General features: G+C 32.6%; 1 protein-coding gene across 1 annotated transcript; it reads right to left on the bottom strand.

The window, feature by feature from the left end:
• Positions 1 to 13,761: 13,761 nt before the first annotated feature.
• On the bottom strand, positions 13,762 to 14,917 carry LOC137831114 (uncharacterized). The gene has a single exon (XM_068638652.1). The coding sequence runs from the start codon at positions 14,840 to 14,842 to the stop codon at positions 13,958 to 13,960; it is 885 nt and encodes a 294-aa protein (XP_068494753.1). The 5' UTR covers positions 14,843 to 14,917; the 3' UTR covers positions 13,762 to 13,957.
• Positions 14,918 to 16,248: the final 1,331 nt, after the last annotated feature.

The raw sequence follows: 16,248 nt of genomic DNA, 5'->3' as shown, positions 1-16,248 counted from the left end.
GTTTAGGTCCAAACCCTAAAAATACCTCCGGGTCAGATTTAAGATTATCAATTTGTCACGGAAAGTTAAAAGTAAAACAACAATACCAATAATGAATCAAGAACTCAATATTAATATATAAGATATCATCTCAATACATAAGAGTTTGAGCAGATTACTCTCAATCCTAAGGGTAGAATTAGCCACGCATACTTCTAGCACCTTTCATTCTCCCAATTGGGTTACAATTCACTCTATGGTGTTTTCCTCTCAATCTGGCACACTAGGGTTGAACCTCTAGCCCCCTATTTATCCTATTTTTCTAGGGTTAGGTTGTTTTCTGTGTCGCGTTAATGGACTAAGTGATAAAACATAAAAAAGGCCCAATCTTTCTTTGCATCTTTTTCCATTATGGGACCTTCCGACTTTCTCTTTTTAGCTCAAATTATTCTCCTTTAATTGAGAATAAAATGCTCTTATTCAAATAAAACTCATAAACAATATAAAAATGTATAAATTCATAAATTAGGGATTATTTTATATGTAAATTAGCAATAAATCCTCATAAGTGCCTATATTTTAATATGAAATATTACTGAAATTAGGCACTTATCACTCTCCCCAACTTAGAATCTTGCTTTTCCTCAAGCAAAGTAAATGAAAATATTTAAATTTAAATATCAAAAAACTTAATTCACTAAACAACAGATCAAATTAGAAACTTATGATGCTTCCAAATTCAAATATAGAAAAATATAGACACAATCAACTTCCAGGATCAAATCAAAACAAATAAATGGCAATTCATCAAGGAATATCTTCTCATATGCTCACAGGTAAGTGTTTCTCTCTATTTTCACTGAATCATAACAAATCATAGTTGTTTTTCATTTCATCTTCAAATCACAAACATATTAGAAACATGAATCTTGATGTCTTTTCTAGGGTTGTAATGAGGCTGAGCTTCCAAAAAATATTGGTTTTTCTTAGATAAAAAAAATGCATATCTTAAAGGAGAAGAACATACCTACAATTCCATTATAGAGAACATATATGTTATCTAATCACCAATTTCTTTCAATGTCCTTTTTCCTCATTTTCTTTATGACTTTCCAAGATGATTTTTTTTTCTTTTCTCTTTCTCTTTCTTCTTCTGTATCTCTTTCTTTTTTTTCTATTTTTCTTTCTTTCAATAATAGGAAAAGATTCTTCCTATTTTAAACTTTTTGAGCTTTCACAATTAGAACCAATCATTCCCTTCTATATATATATATATATATATATATTGCATCTATGTTCGCCTTCCTTAAACATGCTAAAGGGTATGAAACTATATCATTAAAAGTTAAGGTGCAATATTAACAAAATATTTCTTGGCCCAAAGGGGATATATAAAAAAAATGAGATTCTAATAAGATAAAGGTTGGCTATTTGGCCATGACTCTTAATTAACACAACAAATGCCTCAATCATCTTCATGCTCTTTTATGATGTAACAAAAATAAAAATTAAGCAACCACAACTGTCAATTCATCAATAAAACTCTCAAAACTGTTTAAGGTTCACACACTACTTGGTTTAATTGGTTTCATTCCTTTTTTTTCTTGTCATTCTCTGTCCTAATCAATCATCCTGTTAAATTTTCATGTATCATCATTTTAACTACATTTGAATAGGGAATCAATCATATTTTCTTTTCTAACCTGTGTCTAATTCATCTCACTATCTAATATTTAAACACAAATTCTTTTTTCCACAATTCAAAATTAATATTCTAGTTCTTTTTTATTTGAGAAAAATAAAACTAAAAAAAAAATTAAATTGAAATTTATTCAAGAAAATTATTTCAAGACATAAAACTAACAAAACCAAATTTATTCAAATTACCAAATAAGCAAATAAACAACTAAGAAAATAAACAAATAAACAGAAAACAAAATAACCGAAAAACTAAACAGAAAAATAAGACAAAATTCAAATAACTGAAAAGAAAAGAGAATTAGAAAGATAAAACCATATTTTTGCCCAATCCTCTCTTCTTAAGAAGTCATCAAGAGTTTTAAAATCTTTATCTACAGTCTTGCTTCATTTGCTGGATCTGCCTCCCTCTGAATAATAGAACCTGTCCCCAGGTTAAAATACATAACCTGCAAAATGATTAGGAGGCATATAGGAGTTATTTTATTTTATTATTATTTTTTTTAAAATTTTAATTTAATTTTAATTTTTTTTAAATAAATTCAACAAAGGTAACAAAACATCATAAAACTAAAATGTGGACTGGGTCGCCTCTTAGTAAGCGCTCTTTTAACGTCATATAGCTTGACACCTATGTCTTTATGGGTCATCTAAAAGCATTACCGTAATGAAGTTTTCCTGTTCATTACCCAAGTAAGGTTTTACCCTCTGACCATTTACAACCCAACTTCTGTGTGATTTTGGTTCTTTTAACTCTATTGCTCCATAAGGCTTTACCTCTTTCACAACATAAGGACCTGACCATTTAGATTTTAACTTTACAAGAAAAAGTTTCAGTCTAGAGTTGAATAAAAGCACAAATTGCCCAGGGTAAAAATTTCTTTCCACAATCTTCTTGTCATGATGCCTTCAAAGAATAGTCGGTAATATCTCTCGGACACAAGCATATAGAAGTAGAAAAAACAGTGGGGGTATACTATCTAAACACCAAATATTTATAGTGTTTCTAAACCTTTTTCAAGAAAAACATCATAGCATCACAATCGTCAAATTTGAATGCATCCAACAATCAGGGATTGACAAGCCTTCACCTCAACGGTACAGTAATTGTAACACACGTGAAACGATGCAATTTTTCGTACAAGAGTGCATTTAATACCCAGAATCTCATAAATGCCAAAATCAAAATCATTTCCCAAAACCCCATAAGCATTTAAGGTGATCTTTCTGTTGTAAATCAAACGCACAAACCTATATTGCAAAATAAAATCAAACCTAAGACATTGCCGATGCATAAATTTCGAAGCTAGTGGAAGATGTTACCGTTGTAGAGATTCTCGGAGGTGGTGGAAGAGAGGTTGCGAAAATGCAACAACTTTTCGAAAAAATCAGATGAACCCTTCACTGTTGCAATTAGGGTTTCTCCATGACTCTTCTCCTCGAGACTAGGTCTTCCACATTCGCACGCATGCATTCCTCTTTCTCCCACGATTCTCGCACGATCTCCTCTGATTTTGTCTAGGGTTGAGATGCTAAAACGGAAGCACGTGGGTGTGGAAGTTACAACAAATTGTTGATTCCTCTGCCTATATAAAGTGAGCTCCTTTGCTTCAAAAATTTTATCTCTCACACTCACATCTTCATCTTCTTCTTCAAACCCTACTCCATTCTCCATCTTCTTCCTCTTACCTTTTCACATTCTTTCTCTTTCTCTCTCATCATTTAATATTACTTTATTATAAGATGTCTAGGTTTATTGGACTATTACTCTTTTAAAGAGTAACTTGCTAGTTCTGATTTTCAGAAATTTCTGAGAAGTTCCTGTTGTATCCTGGGGGACTTGCGCAATACACCGCAGATAAGTCCTTACGAACAATGATTACTCACACCTTGGGAAATCAATTTTGTTCGTGTTTTAAAGCCTTATTTGCTACAATCGTAAGGACTTATGGCTGAAAATACAGACGACAACAACAACAACAACAGTGCTATGGAAACGTCAAATGTTGTTTCCGCAACACAAACCATTTTTGCGAAACCATTTCCAGATATCTTGAAAATTGAAGTCTTCACCAGTCATAATTTCCGATGTTGGCAAGAACGCCTGTCCACCCTATTGGACATGTACGAAGTTGCTCTTGCACTTACAACTTCTAAACCCGACTCAAGCAGGACCGAGAAACAAGTTGATGATTGGATCCATACAAATAAGGTATGTCGTCACACTTTACTCAGTGTGTTATCTAATGATTTGTTCGATGTTTATTCTTCTTATAAGAATGCAAAAGATATTTGAGATTCTCTTATCCTCAAATATATTGCCGAAGAAATCATCAGACAAAGGTTCGTAATCGTAAACGACTACTGCTGGGAGATGATCGAAGGCAAAAACATTAAAACCCAGATAAACGAATATCATAATCTGATTGAAGATATCAAAATTGAAAGCATAACCTTTTCAAATGAATTCGTATTCGAACTCTTGATCGAAAAGTTTCCGCAATCTTGGACGGATTACAAACAACAACTGAAGCAGAGACACAGACAAATGTTACTATCAGATCTGATTACCCACATCATAATTGAAGACACAAACAAGAAGGAGTGCGCTGCTGCAAAGGCCAAAGCTTTGTCTGCCAAAGCAAACATGATAGAAGACCAACCAGCTCCAAAAAGGTATGAGAAAAAATATGATCACAAAAAGAAATACAATAACAAATTCTCTTGTCCCAATGGAACTAACCCCACTTTCAAGAAAAAAGGGTAACTGCTTTGTCTGTGGAAAGCCAGGTCATCATGCACCTCAGTGCAGACATAGGACCAAAAATAACTATCCTCTTAAGGCAAATCTAGTCGAAGGGGAAGATACTATGGTGGCAGTCGTTTCACAAGTAAATCTTGTGACAAATGTGAGGAAATGGGTGGTAGAATCTGGGGCTACCAGACACATTGGTGGAAACATAAATGTGTTTACCTCCTACACAAGTGTGGGGGATGGAGAAGAACAAGTTTATCTCGGTGACTCTAGGACAACTCCTGTCTTAGGAAAAGGAAAGGTTCTTCTGAAGCTCACATCTGGTAAAACTCTGGCTTTGAGTGATGTGCTACATGTGCTATCAATTAGAGTTAATTTAATCTATGTGGCATTGCTAAGCAAAGTTGGAGTTAAAGTGTCATTTTAATATGACAAGATTGTTATGGAAACAAATGTTTTTGTGGGAAAGGGATATTGTGATCAAGGTCTTTTTGTATTAGACATTTTTGAATTTATGAATGAATCTGAATCTTTTGCTTATATTGTTGACTCGTATGATATATGGCATGCTAGATTAGGACATGTGAATTCTTCGTATGTTATGAAATTGCAACGACTATGATTAATCAACATGCATAAAACAAAATAGTAAATGTGATGTATGCGTAGAATATAAAATAACGAAGAAAAAATGTTACTCTGTAGAACGTCAAACTGAACTTCTTGGTTTAATTCATATCGACCTTGTTGATTTAAAACAAACCATGTCTAGAGGAGGTAAAAGTTATTTTGTAACTTTTATAGATGATTTTTCTAGATACACCAAAGTGTATTTAATTAAACATAAGGATGAAGCTTTTGACATGTTCTTAACTTATAAAGTGGAAGTAGAAAATCAATTGAACAAGAAAATTAAAAGAATTAGATCAGATAGAGCTGGTGAATATGTTTTATTTAATGATTAATGTGTAAAAGAAGGTATTATTCATGAAGTAACCCCACCGTATTCACCTGAGTCTAATGGAGTAGTTGAAAGGAAAAATAGGACTCTTAAAGAAATTATGAATGCCATGCTTATTAGTTTTAATGCTCCTGATAATTTATGGGGTGAATCTCTACTAACTGCGTGTGTTTTGCAAAATAGGATACCACATAGGAAAACTGGTAAAACACCCCATGAGGTGTGGAAATGTTATCAACCTAATCTAAATTACCAAGAGTGTAGGGGTGTTTAGCTAAAGTGATGTTACCTGATCTTAAGAAATGGAAAATAGGCTCTAAAACATTTGATTGCATGTTCTTAGGATATGTGGAACATAGTGTTGCCTATAGGTTTGTAGTTCTTAATAATGATATAATTGAACGTAGCACTATAGTAGAGACGAAAAGTGTTGAGTTCTTTGGACATATCTTTCCTCTAAAGAGTAGTGGTACATCTGAACAACCTATAGATAATACTAGTGATGTCATGAGTGAGGATGTTAGGAGAAGTAAAAGACTGAGAAAGGAAACCTCATTTGGAGATGACTTTTACACTTATCTAGTTGAAAATGATCCAATAAATTTTTAAAAGCTACTAGTGCTCCTGATGCTAAACATTGGGATAAGGCCATTAAAAGTGAGCTTGATTCAATTAAGAAAAAGAATACGTGGACCTTAGTAGATCTACCTAAAGGAGAAAAACCCATTGGTTGTAAGTGGATCTTTAAGAAGAAGTACCATCCTGATGGATCCATGGAGAAATATAAGGCAAGATTAGTTGCTAAAGGTTTTACTAAAAAATATAACATAGACTACTTTGATACTTTTGCCCATGTTACTAAGATTTCCTCTATCTGTGTGTTGCTAGCCTTAACATCTATCCATAAGTTAGTAATTCACCAAATGGATGTTAAAATAGCTTTTTTGAATAGTGAACTAGAAGAGGAAATTTATATGACTTAACCTGAAGGATGTGTAGTTCCAGGTCAAAAGGGAAAAGTACGCAAATTTTTAAAGTCTTTGTATGGTTTGAAACAAGCACCAAAACAATGGCATGAAAAACTTGATAATGTTTTACTTTGTGAAGGTTTTTCTACCAATGATGCTAATAAATGTGTATATTCTAGATCTGAAAATGGTGAATATATCATTATATGTTTGTATGTGGATGACATGCTAATTTTTGATACATGTAATGATATTGTTTTTAAAACAAAAATATTTCTTGGATCTAAGTTTGAGATGAAAGACATGGGTGAAGCAAGTGTGATTCTAGGAGTTAAAATCATAAGGAATGGAGATAGTATATCACTATCCCAAGAAAATACATTGAGAAACTTGTTAAGAAGTTTGGTTACTATGACTTTAAGTCAGTAAGCACCCCTTATGATGCTAACTCTAAATTAAAGACGAACAAAGGAGAATCTATTTCTCAAACTCAGTATGCCCAGATAATAGGGAGCTTATTTCATTTAATGAGCTTTTCTAGACCAAATATTGGTTATGCAGTAGGTAAACTAAGTAGGTACACTTAATGTCCTAGTCAATATCATTGGGATGCACTTGCGAGACTCATGAAATACTTGAGAGGTACAATGGATTATGCCATTGAATATAGTGGATTTACTGTTGTGCTAGAAGGGTACAGTGATGCTAACTGGATCTCTAATTTAGATGAGACAAAATCGACTAGTGGTTATGCATTTACACTTGGGGGTGGTGCAGTTACATGGAGGTCAGTCAGGCAAACTATTATTGCAAGATCAACAATGGAATCTGAGTTTGTTTCTCTAGAAATGGTTGGTAGTGAAGCTGAGTGGTTGAAAAACTTCTTAGCAAACATTGCATTAGGAATGAAACCAACCCCATCTGTATTAATGCATTGTGATTGCCAATCGGCAATAGCTATAGCTAAAAATAAAAGTTACAATGGAAAGAATAGACATATACAATTGAGACATAATTTGGTGAAATAATTGTTAAAGAGTGGAACGATTTCTATAGACTATGTCAAGTCAGAACGGAATCTGGCAGATCCTCTGACAAAACCCTTAGGGAGAAAAATGATTTTAGAAACATCGAGGGGAATGGGACTTTGAAACAAACAAGTGATGGAAACCCAACCTTTGTGATTGGAGATCCCATGCATAAGGTTCATATGGGTAAAAACAAGTCACTTGTTAGTTCTGCTAGCACTAATCACTACAAGAAAATAACAATTTAGTCACCGAATTCAGCAACCAAAAATAAGTGGTCGCAATTTGCGACCGAAATAGTCACTGAATATACTTAGTGTCAAATCTGCGACCGAAATAGCGACCGAATGAATTGTTAATGATGTTAGTTAGTTTTGCAACCAAATCAGCGACCAAATATGAGAGTGACAAAATCATCGGTCGCTAAAGTGGTGGCTGTTTTGAATAAATTGGGAAAGATATATCTGCGACCGAATTAGCGACCAAATATGTTTATTTTTTAGCCACCGATTTTATTTTGGTTGCTAAATATAATTGTTTATTTTCTGCCACCGAATTAGCCACCAAATATGTTTATTTTTTAGTCACCGATTTTCTTTTGGTCGCTAAATATAATTGTTTATTTTTGTCACCGAATCAGTCACCAAATATGTCTATTTTTTAGCTACCATTTTTTTTGTCGCTAAATGTAATTGTTTATTTTAATAATAATAATAATAACATTTATTTTTTATAATTAAAAGTAAAAGAAAAAAATCCAAATTTTTTCCCACTTTTGTTTTCTCCCGCTTGTCTCATTCTTCATTTTTCCCATTTTATCTCTTGTCATATTTAGTTGCCATTGTTTCAGCTTCCCGCTTCTCTCATTCTTCATTTTTCCACTTTTCTTCATTTTTCTTAAACAAAAATGTTACTCTGATAGAAAGAAAATGAGAATGAACAACTTGACGCACGGCACAACGATCTTCGACGGTGTTGCTTTGCATTGTCTTCAACTCTATCTTTGTCATTGTCTAGGTTAGTATGTGATTTAAGCGTTTCGATACGATTTATGCATTTATCTTCTAAGTGAAAATTATATATAAAATAGATTTTGTGTTTTTGCATTTTTTTGTTTTGAAATCAAATAGATTTTTCTTGTTGCGTTGCTTATTTTAATGGTGAGGTTGAAAGTTGGAGAGATGGTGGAAGCGAGTACGGTGGTGTTGTTTTCAATGCGAGTGACGAAGGAGAAGGATTTGTGCACATCTAATCTTGTTTGTAATTAGTGTATTTGCATCTGAGTGCTGGTTCGTTGCATAATTGATTCAATCATGGGGCTGTTGAAACAGAGCACTAATTTCGGTGCAAATTTTAGTATTTGATTCGGTGAATTGGTTCATTCTTGAATGTTGTAGGTTTTAGAAACCTGCAGCAACTGGTGTTTGTTTGTTTTTTTATTATAGTGTGAAAATCATTAGTTATTTGGTGCAGTTTTCACTTTTCATTTTCCTATAATGCTTGCTGGAATTGACAATTCAATTGATTTGTTGAATAGTATAGGAAGTTCAGAAACTTGATACAATTATGTGTGGATCCAGCGGGTGATTTTAGCTGACAATTTGAAACTAACTCCTTGCATGCTTCAATGGTGGATTTTGTTTGCACTTGATGTTGAAAACTGAATAATATGAAACAGAAGATCTGAGGCAAAAAAAAAATGCAAGAGAGTTTCTCATTTTGGAACCTTTTGGGGATTAGATTAATACACAAATGTAAGGCAGGAAAGTAGAAATAAAAGGATTTTAGATGACTACTATTCCTTCCAATTCATACTCGGAAGTGTAAATTAATTGGAAGAAACTGTTAGGTGAGGATATGTGCACCTGAGCAGGTAATTTAACAATAACCATTTTTTACATTCCATAGTTAGTGATTTTTAATTATCATTTTAAAAACTATATTTAATATAACATTTAATTTACTCATAGTATAATTTTGTTGGGTTATAAGATTGTTGGGTTTGGGGAATTTATTTCATGTTTGGTAGATAGATAGGGAATAAGCTGAGCTGGTGTTGGTTTGCCTCTCATGATGTCTCTGTTTTCAAAGTTAAAATTCAATTTGACTAAACGTGAATGAATTCGGAAATAGAGATTATGCAGAACACAAGGTTAGGAAAACTGACGGGTGAGGTTACTTTCCTACTTATTTAACTGATTATTTATTTAGATGGAATCAAATGTTTGCCAAAAAGTGGAAAAGGTGGATGAGTTATATAAATAAAATAATGAGGAAGGGTTAGTTTCATTCACTCATTAGGTGTGCAGCTACATGCACCTACATGCATCATTTTGAGAAACTTGAGAAGTAGATTGAAGAATATGCATAGTGTACGGTTTTAAGTTTTATTTCTTTAATTTCTGCTTTACTTAATATTTTTATTAAATTTTTATATTTCTAAAGTGAAGTAAATCAATGACTTATATTATGTTAAAAGAGTAATCAATGACTTGATAATTAATATATATAAAATACGTTGTTGTATTAAGTTTAATGGTTGAAAATAAAATAACTGCATAAGTTTAATTAATGTATTTGTGCTTTATTTATAAAAATGTAACATTCAAAATTGAAAATATTTCAGATTGTTAGTCTAAATAAGTTATTTTTTACATATATGAATATTTATTTTCTTTTACACTAAGAATTTTTTTTAAACTATAATAAATTTCACCGAAAACAAATGAGCATGCTTAGTGAGATTTGTATTTTGTTTCTAGCAAGATATATAAAATGGTTAGTTTAGTTTTTAAATATGTTACAATTCAAATATTTCAATGTGCCGAAATAAACTGTTTCAAATTTTTTAAAAATTAACCAAGAACATAACAAAAAAAAAGCTAAAGAATAAAAAAATAAAGAGTTACAATGAAGGAATAAAAGGAATATTTTATTCATACAAACATTAACATCAAAGCTGTATTAATTAATAATTAATGATCATGTATATATTTAAATATTTTTGTCTACATTCTTCTACCTCAGTCTCTCTTAAAAAATAATCTATATCATTTCAGTTTAACCCTAGTTTTATGGATAATTGAAATTAATGTAGAGTAAAAATCATAGGTTTAAGTTGTAAATATAATTTTAAACTCAATAACCTAATGTCTTTAAGAACTAAAAGTTAAAATTAAAAAAAAAAATAGTAATACATTTTTAATAAGTATTAATAATATATATAAAAATAGTCACCAATTGATATGGTGGTTATATCTACAAAGTTGTTGTTTAGCGACCGAAAGAAAATTGGTCGCTATAATTAAAAAAAATATTTTAATCATTAGCGACCGAAAGTGATGGTCGCTGTAATTAAAAAAATATTTTAATCATTAGCGACCAAAAATGGTGGTCGCTATCACCTTTCATTTCAGTCACTGATTTAGCCACCGAAAATAGTGGTCGCTAATTTGGTTATGAATTTTGGTGACCAAATTGTTTGTGACCGATTTAGCCACCGAAAATGGTGGTCACTAATTTGGTTCCTGGATTTTGGTGACCAAATTGTCTGCAACCGATTTAGCCACTAATATTTCAGTCGCAAATTTGCGACCACTTTATAATTCGGTCGCTAGATGCTTTGCGACTAGGGTTTTCGCTTCCAATTTTATTTGGTGGCCGTTTCGGTCGCAAATATGTTTAGCGACCGATTATAGTGCTTTTAGCGACCGAATTTGGTAGTCGCTAAAAGTGATTTTTTTTGTAGTGAATATTGATTCAAAATCAATTTTGTCCATTCCTATGTGTGTGTGAAAGTGCTAGATACTGCATTATCGAGAGGATAAACTGTGGTTAAAATTCTAAGGTAAAAGAGTTTTAACAATTTACAAAGTTTTAATGATTTTCATATCCCTTATGGGTGGTGTATAATTTGCAACATACACTTGATGAAATCACCTATATGAGTGTCAAGTGGGGCCGCTTGCATGAGATCTTGGCAAGATCTCTATAGCACTCATGAATATCGGACACGCGCATGGCCTAGTAGCGCAACACAACGATAACAATAAGTAATGTGGGGGTGTATTGTGATTGATAAACCTCTAACACATGTCTTGGTTCATATAACTTGCTATACCAACTACACTATGTGTTAAGTTCATCAATGTAAGGCTGGTTCATATAGCTTGCTATACCAACACTGATGCATTACATCTTAGATGAACCCAGAATTTTCCTTTTCTTTCTTTATCTCTATGTTTGATGTTTTGCAATATGAGGGGGATTGTTGTAAATCAAACGCACAAACCTATATTGCAAAATAAAATCAACCCTAAGACGTTGTCGTTGCATAAATTTCGGAGGTAGTGGAAGATGTTACCATTGCAGAGATTCTCGGAGGTGGTGGAAGAGAGGTTGTGAAAATGCAACAGCTTTTCGGAAAAATCAGATGAGCCCTTCACTGTTGTAGTTAGGGTTTCTCCTTGACTCTTTTCCTCGAGACTGGGTCTTCCACGATCGCACGCAGGCATTCCTCTTTCTCCCACGATTCTCGCACGATCTCCTCCGATTTTCTCTAGGGTTAAGATGCTGAAACGGAGCACGAAGCACGTGGGTGTGGAAGTTACAACAAATTGCTGAATCCTCTGCCTATATAAAGAGAGCTCGTTTGCTTCAGAAATTGTATCTCTCACACTCATCTCTTCATCTTCTTCCTCTTACGTTTTCACATTCTTTCTCTTTCTCTCTCATCATTTAATATTACTTTATTATAAGATTTCTGGGTTTATTGGATTATTACTCTTTTAAAGAATAACTTGCAAGTTCTGATTCTCGAAAATTTTCGATAAGTTCCTGTTGTATCTTGGGGGACTTGCGCAATACACCGCGGATAAGTCTTTATAGACAGTGATTACTCACGCCTCGAAAAATCAATTTTGTTCGTGTTTTAAAGCCTCATTTGCTACACTTTCATCCTCTATGAAGGGCATATCGTATTTTCAATTCTTTATGCTTGGGGGGCTAGTGTACTGACCAGGCTAATAGTCGAAAGGTTGAGGTCAAGAGATTGATCGAAAGGTGGAAAAGCAAACAAGAAGACTAAAAATCAAATAAGAAATTAATTAACAATTAAATAGTAAAATACTCTAGCAAAGCCCATTATAGAGGCCCAAAGAAGGGTAGTATATTTAATAAACGTTAGGTACAAAGAGAAAGAGCCTAAATGGGTTTTAAGCTCAATAAAGGATTACTATAAATAGGTGATCAAACTAAGAGGTAAGTAGAGTGAATTTTATTTGATAATTAACTAAAATCAATTCTGACTTTATCATTGGAGCTCCTTGCAAGTACATACATCCACTTGTGAGCGGACACTGAGACCAAAGGTCGAGAGATCCAATTGACCTAGTCCAGCGAGTAAGAGTCCACAAGTCATACCCAAGCCCAAACCCAAATAAAAGGAATAGTAAGATGAAAGCCCAAACCGATAGAGAAGACCAAGAAGTCAATGGGTTCTGAAGAAAGAAGTTTGTTTCTAGACCTTTACAAGAACAATTTATATAAGAGGTTTTTCGCTTCATCCAGAACCAAGTTTATAATTGTGTTAAGTGAAAGATTTCATCAGCATCTATCCTCCTCTCTATCTTCCTCTCTTTAAAAATTATCCTATTTCTATGACTCCAAATACTTCAAAAGACAACTACCAAAATATCTTTTCACACTCAATTCGGCTTATAATTAAACTAGGCCAATGTAAACTATTAAAGATGATATTTAAGGTTATTGTGCTAGGCTACCTGAAACTTTGCCCACAAAGAGCAAGTAGTCCATATCTGACAGACTACTTTACATTCCAGAAGATGATGGGCAATTTTCTCTAATTGACAACATAAAGGGCAAGCTCTGGAGGGAAGAATAATAATTAAATTATTTATTATTCTTATATGTGTAATTTTTTTAATTCAACGTACAAGAAGATTATAGTGTGAGATCTTAAATAACATTTTATCAATGTACTTTATTTTTTTATAGGGTATTATTTAATTATAGTAGAATGTAACCCTTTTTGGAGAAAGCATTAAACTAAACAAAAACAATTTTGTTTGTTTTCTTCTTAATAACGACCTCAACTTTTTATATATTTTTTAATCTAAATAATTTAAAATTTGAATTCTTTATTAAAGGATGTATATCCTTAATAAAGTAAGAAGACAGAAAATTTGAATTCTTTATTAAATTATATATTATATATTATTACATTAAAGTCATTCTACAAATTACATATGAGATATGATACATAATTATTAAATTGAAAATAATTTAACAATGAGTAGTGGGAATGAACTTGATGGATATAATAATCAATCATCTCGATATATACAGTACACATTTTTGCTGATAAGAAACAAATTTTTTTTTAAATAAATTTCCTCAGGTCACAGTTGAATTAGTCTTTGGAGCTGTATATTTGTACATCAATTTTGACTACTTTTCAAACAACTATCATCATCATATCACTATTGACAAAATTATGAACAGAACTGGTGCCGTAATGAATTTTTCTATGATACAGTTTTCAAACTCTCTACTGCGAAAACTGTCTAGAAGGCACCACCTCTTCCTTTTCCTTTTTCTTCCATTCTAAACCTATAAATCTACATGGTGAAAACCTAACCTTGTACTCCGAAATGGTTTCAAGCTTAGGCGACCAAACCTGGTCCTTAGTCTTCACAAGCATTTGATAGTGTTTTTTCAACTCAGGAGTGCTGCACAGAAAGTTGTTGTGACTGGTGGTGGTAGGGCAGCTTCTTTTACCTCTGTTGATGAGCATTGTGATGAACTGAGGCATGACCTTTATGAGAACCCTCCCATTGGACCCTTTCAAGTACTCAAAAGCGCATTCCCCAAATTTGAGAGTGGCCTTGTTAGGGGATGATCCCAAGGACAAGAGTGAAGAGACAGAAAGGATTTTGCATGTGAAGAACTGAATGGGAAGAACAAAATAGTCTTCACCTAGCATGAGCTCATCCTCTAAGGCTAGAGCAGGAATTGGGTGTCCTATGAAGAAGGAATCTGCATGGCAAACTACCTTATCTGGGAATTCAAACATGATCTCACCAGCAATGTGCTTTCCCTTCAGACATCTCGTGCTTCCATCCCAGAATATAAGCTTCGATGACAACAATGATGCTGCTGAATTCTTTTGGTGAAAGCATGGAGTCACAACTGCATTTCCCATTGTGCTTGGTAGAACAAATCTTGAGAGAATATGGTTGTGTTGTTTTGGTGTGTTGAGAATGATGAATATTATAAAAAGGGTTGATCTATATATACATATATAAGCATGGTGAAGGAAACAGTTGACTTTGAATAAAGTTGACTTTGATGAAGTCTCTAAGTGTTGTTTTTCTGTGGAATGCGTGGAGGGGTCGGTCGGTGGGGTCTGGTCAGCCATGCCGGCTTTGAACATTTGAAATTGCTTTATCTCTTCCCTTCTTCCGTAGTTGTTACACTCTTCTTTGAGACTTGCCCCATAAACAAAATTCTCACATAAGGTTAAACCTTCATATTTATTCTGCTGTTATATTCAAACATATTAAATTAAATGAAGCTAGTGTGATGAAGCCTATAATTTAAGTATACTACTTCTATAATAGTCTTAAATATTTTATAATTTTATTTTAAGGATCTCCAACAAAACTCTTGTGAATTGCTTAACAAAATTCATGTGAAGTGCTTTACAATCTGAAACTGGAGTCTTAACCAGTACTTAAAGTGTTCTCCGGAGTTGAAATTTGAATAACAAGTTCATCATTGCTTGCAAAATTGATATAGTTGCAGCTGAAGAAGTTTGAATACATAATAGTATATGTGTGTTTCAAAGTGCGAAGCTGCAGCTATGCAGTGAATTTTGGTGTTGCTCTATTATTATTGCTTTCAGAGATAGATTTATAATATACCAAAACTGGAACTTTTATTAAATAGGATTGGATAGGTGTATAAATGCAGAGATATTTTCACTAAATAGACCTTTTGATCAGCATTATCCCTAGTAAGGAATGATAACCCTATAACATGTTATAGCGAAAAAATAAATTTATATTGGTTAATTTAATTAGTTTACATCATTTATTAGTTTGACTTAAATATAAAAGATGTAACAAAGAAAACCTTTTAAATTAATATTTAGACAACTCAGTTTCCATATTTTATGTTGTGTGTTCATTATATTTAACTTGGTTTTCATATTTTATGTTAGGTGTGATGTTAATCATGTAAACAAAATTTACGTTGATTTGGATTATAATAAACATAGAAATGAACATATTTTACTACACCCAATATAAAATATTAACTATTAAAATGTCTATTTTAACTTAAATTACGTAACTTTTAAACTTTAACAAATAAAAATTTAGTTATTATATATTTATATTGAGGATTATCCTCTTAATCACCTCTGGGTGTCCAAATTTTTTTTCTTATTTTACACTAATACTAATATTTCATTTTATTAATTTATCTTGGACATTTCGTCATTTTGTCATTTATTATTGAGTTTTGAATATGAGAGCAGTTGCTAAGTAAGGAGTATTTTGAATTTGAAACAATTTGACATTGTGGTTTTTAAATAGTGGTTGACTCATTTGCATGTTTTTTTTTTTTTTAAAACCTCCTTATTCTTCCCTTAATCCTCTCACACTTTTTTTAACTCCTTATTTTAATTGTTTAAGGCACAACTTTCTTTGAGAGATGTTATGTTTTAAGGATAAGAAGAAGGCAATGAAAGAAAGAAAGAACACACATCTCTAGTCAATCTCTCGTTGCTCCACTCCACTCTCACAAAATTTAAAACAATAAGTTGTACCATATATA

This window comes from Phaseolus vulgaris, chromosome 6 (assembly GCF_000499845.2).
Source record: "Phaseolus vulgaris cultivar G19833 chromosome 6, P. vulgaris v2.0, whole genome shotgun sequence".
Classification (NCBI taxonomy): Eukaryota; Viridiplantae; Streptophyta; class Magnoliopsida; order Fabales; family Fabaceae; genus Phaseolus; species Phaseolus vulgaris.
The sequence above is the reverse complement of the archived record's forward strand: the minus strand, read 5'-3'. Positions and strand labels throughout refer to the sequence as shown.

Coding starts and splice junctions, on each gene's coding strand:
- LOC137831114 (XM_068638652.1), bottom strand. CDS start 14,842: ATGTTCAAAGCCGGCATGGCTGACCAGACCCCACCGACCGACCCCTCC.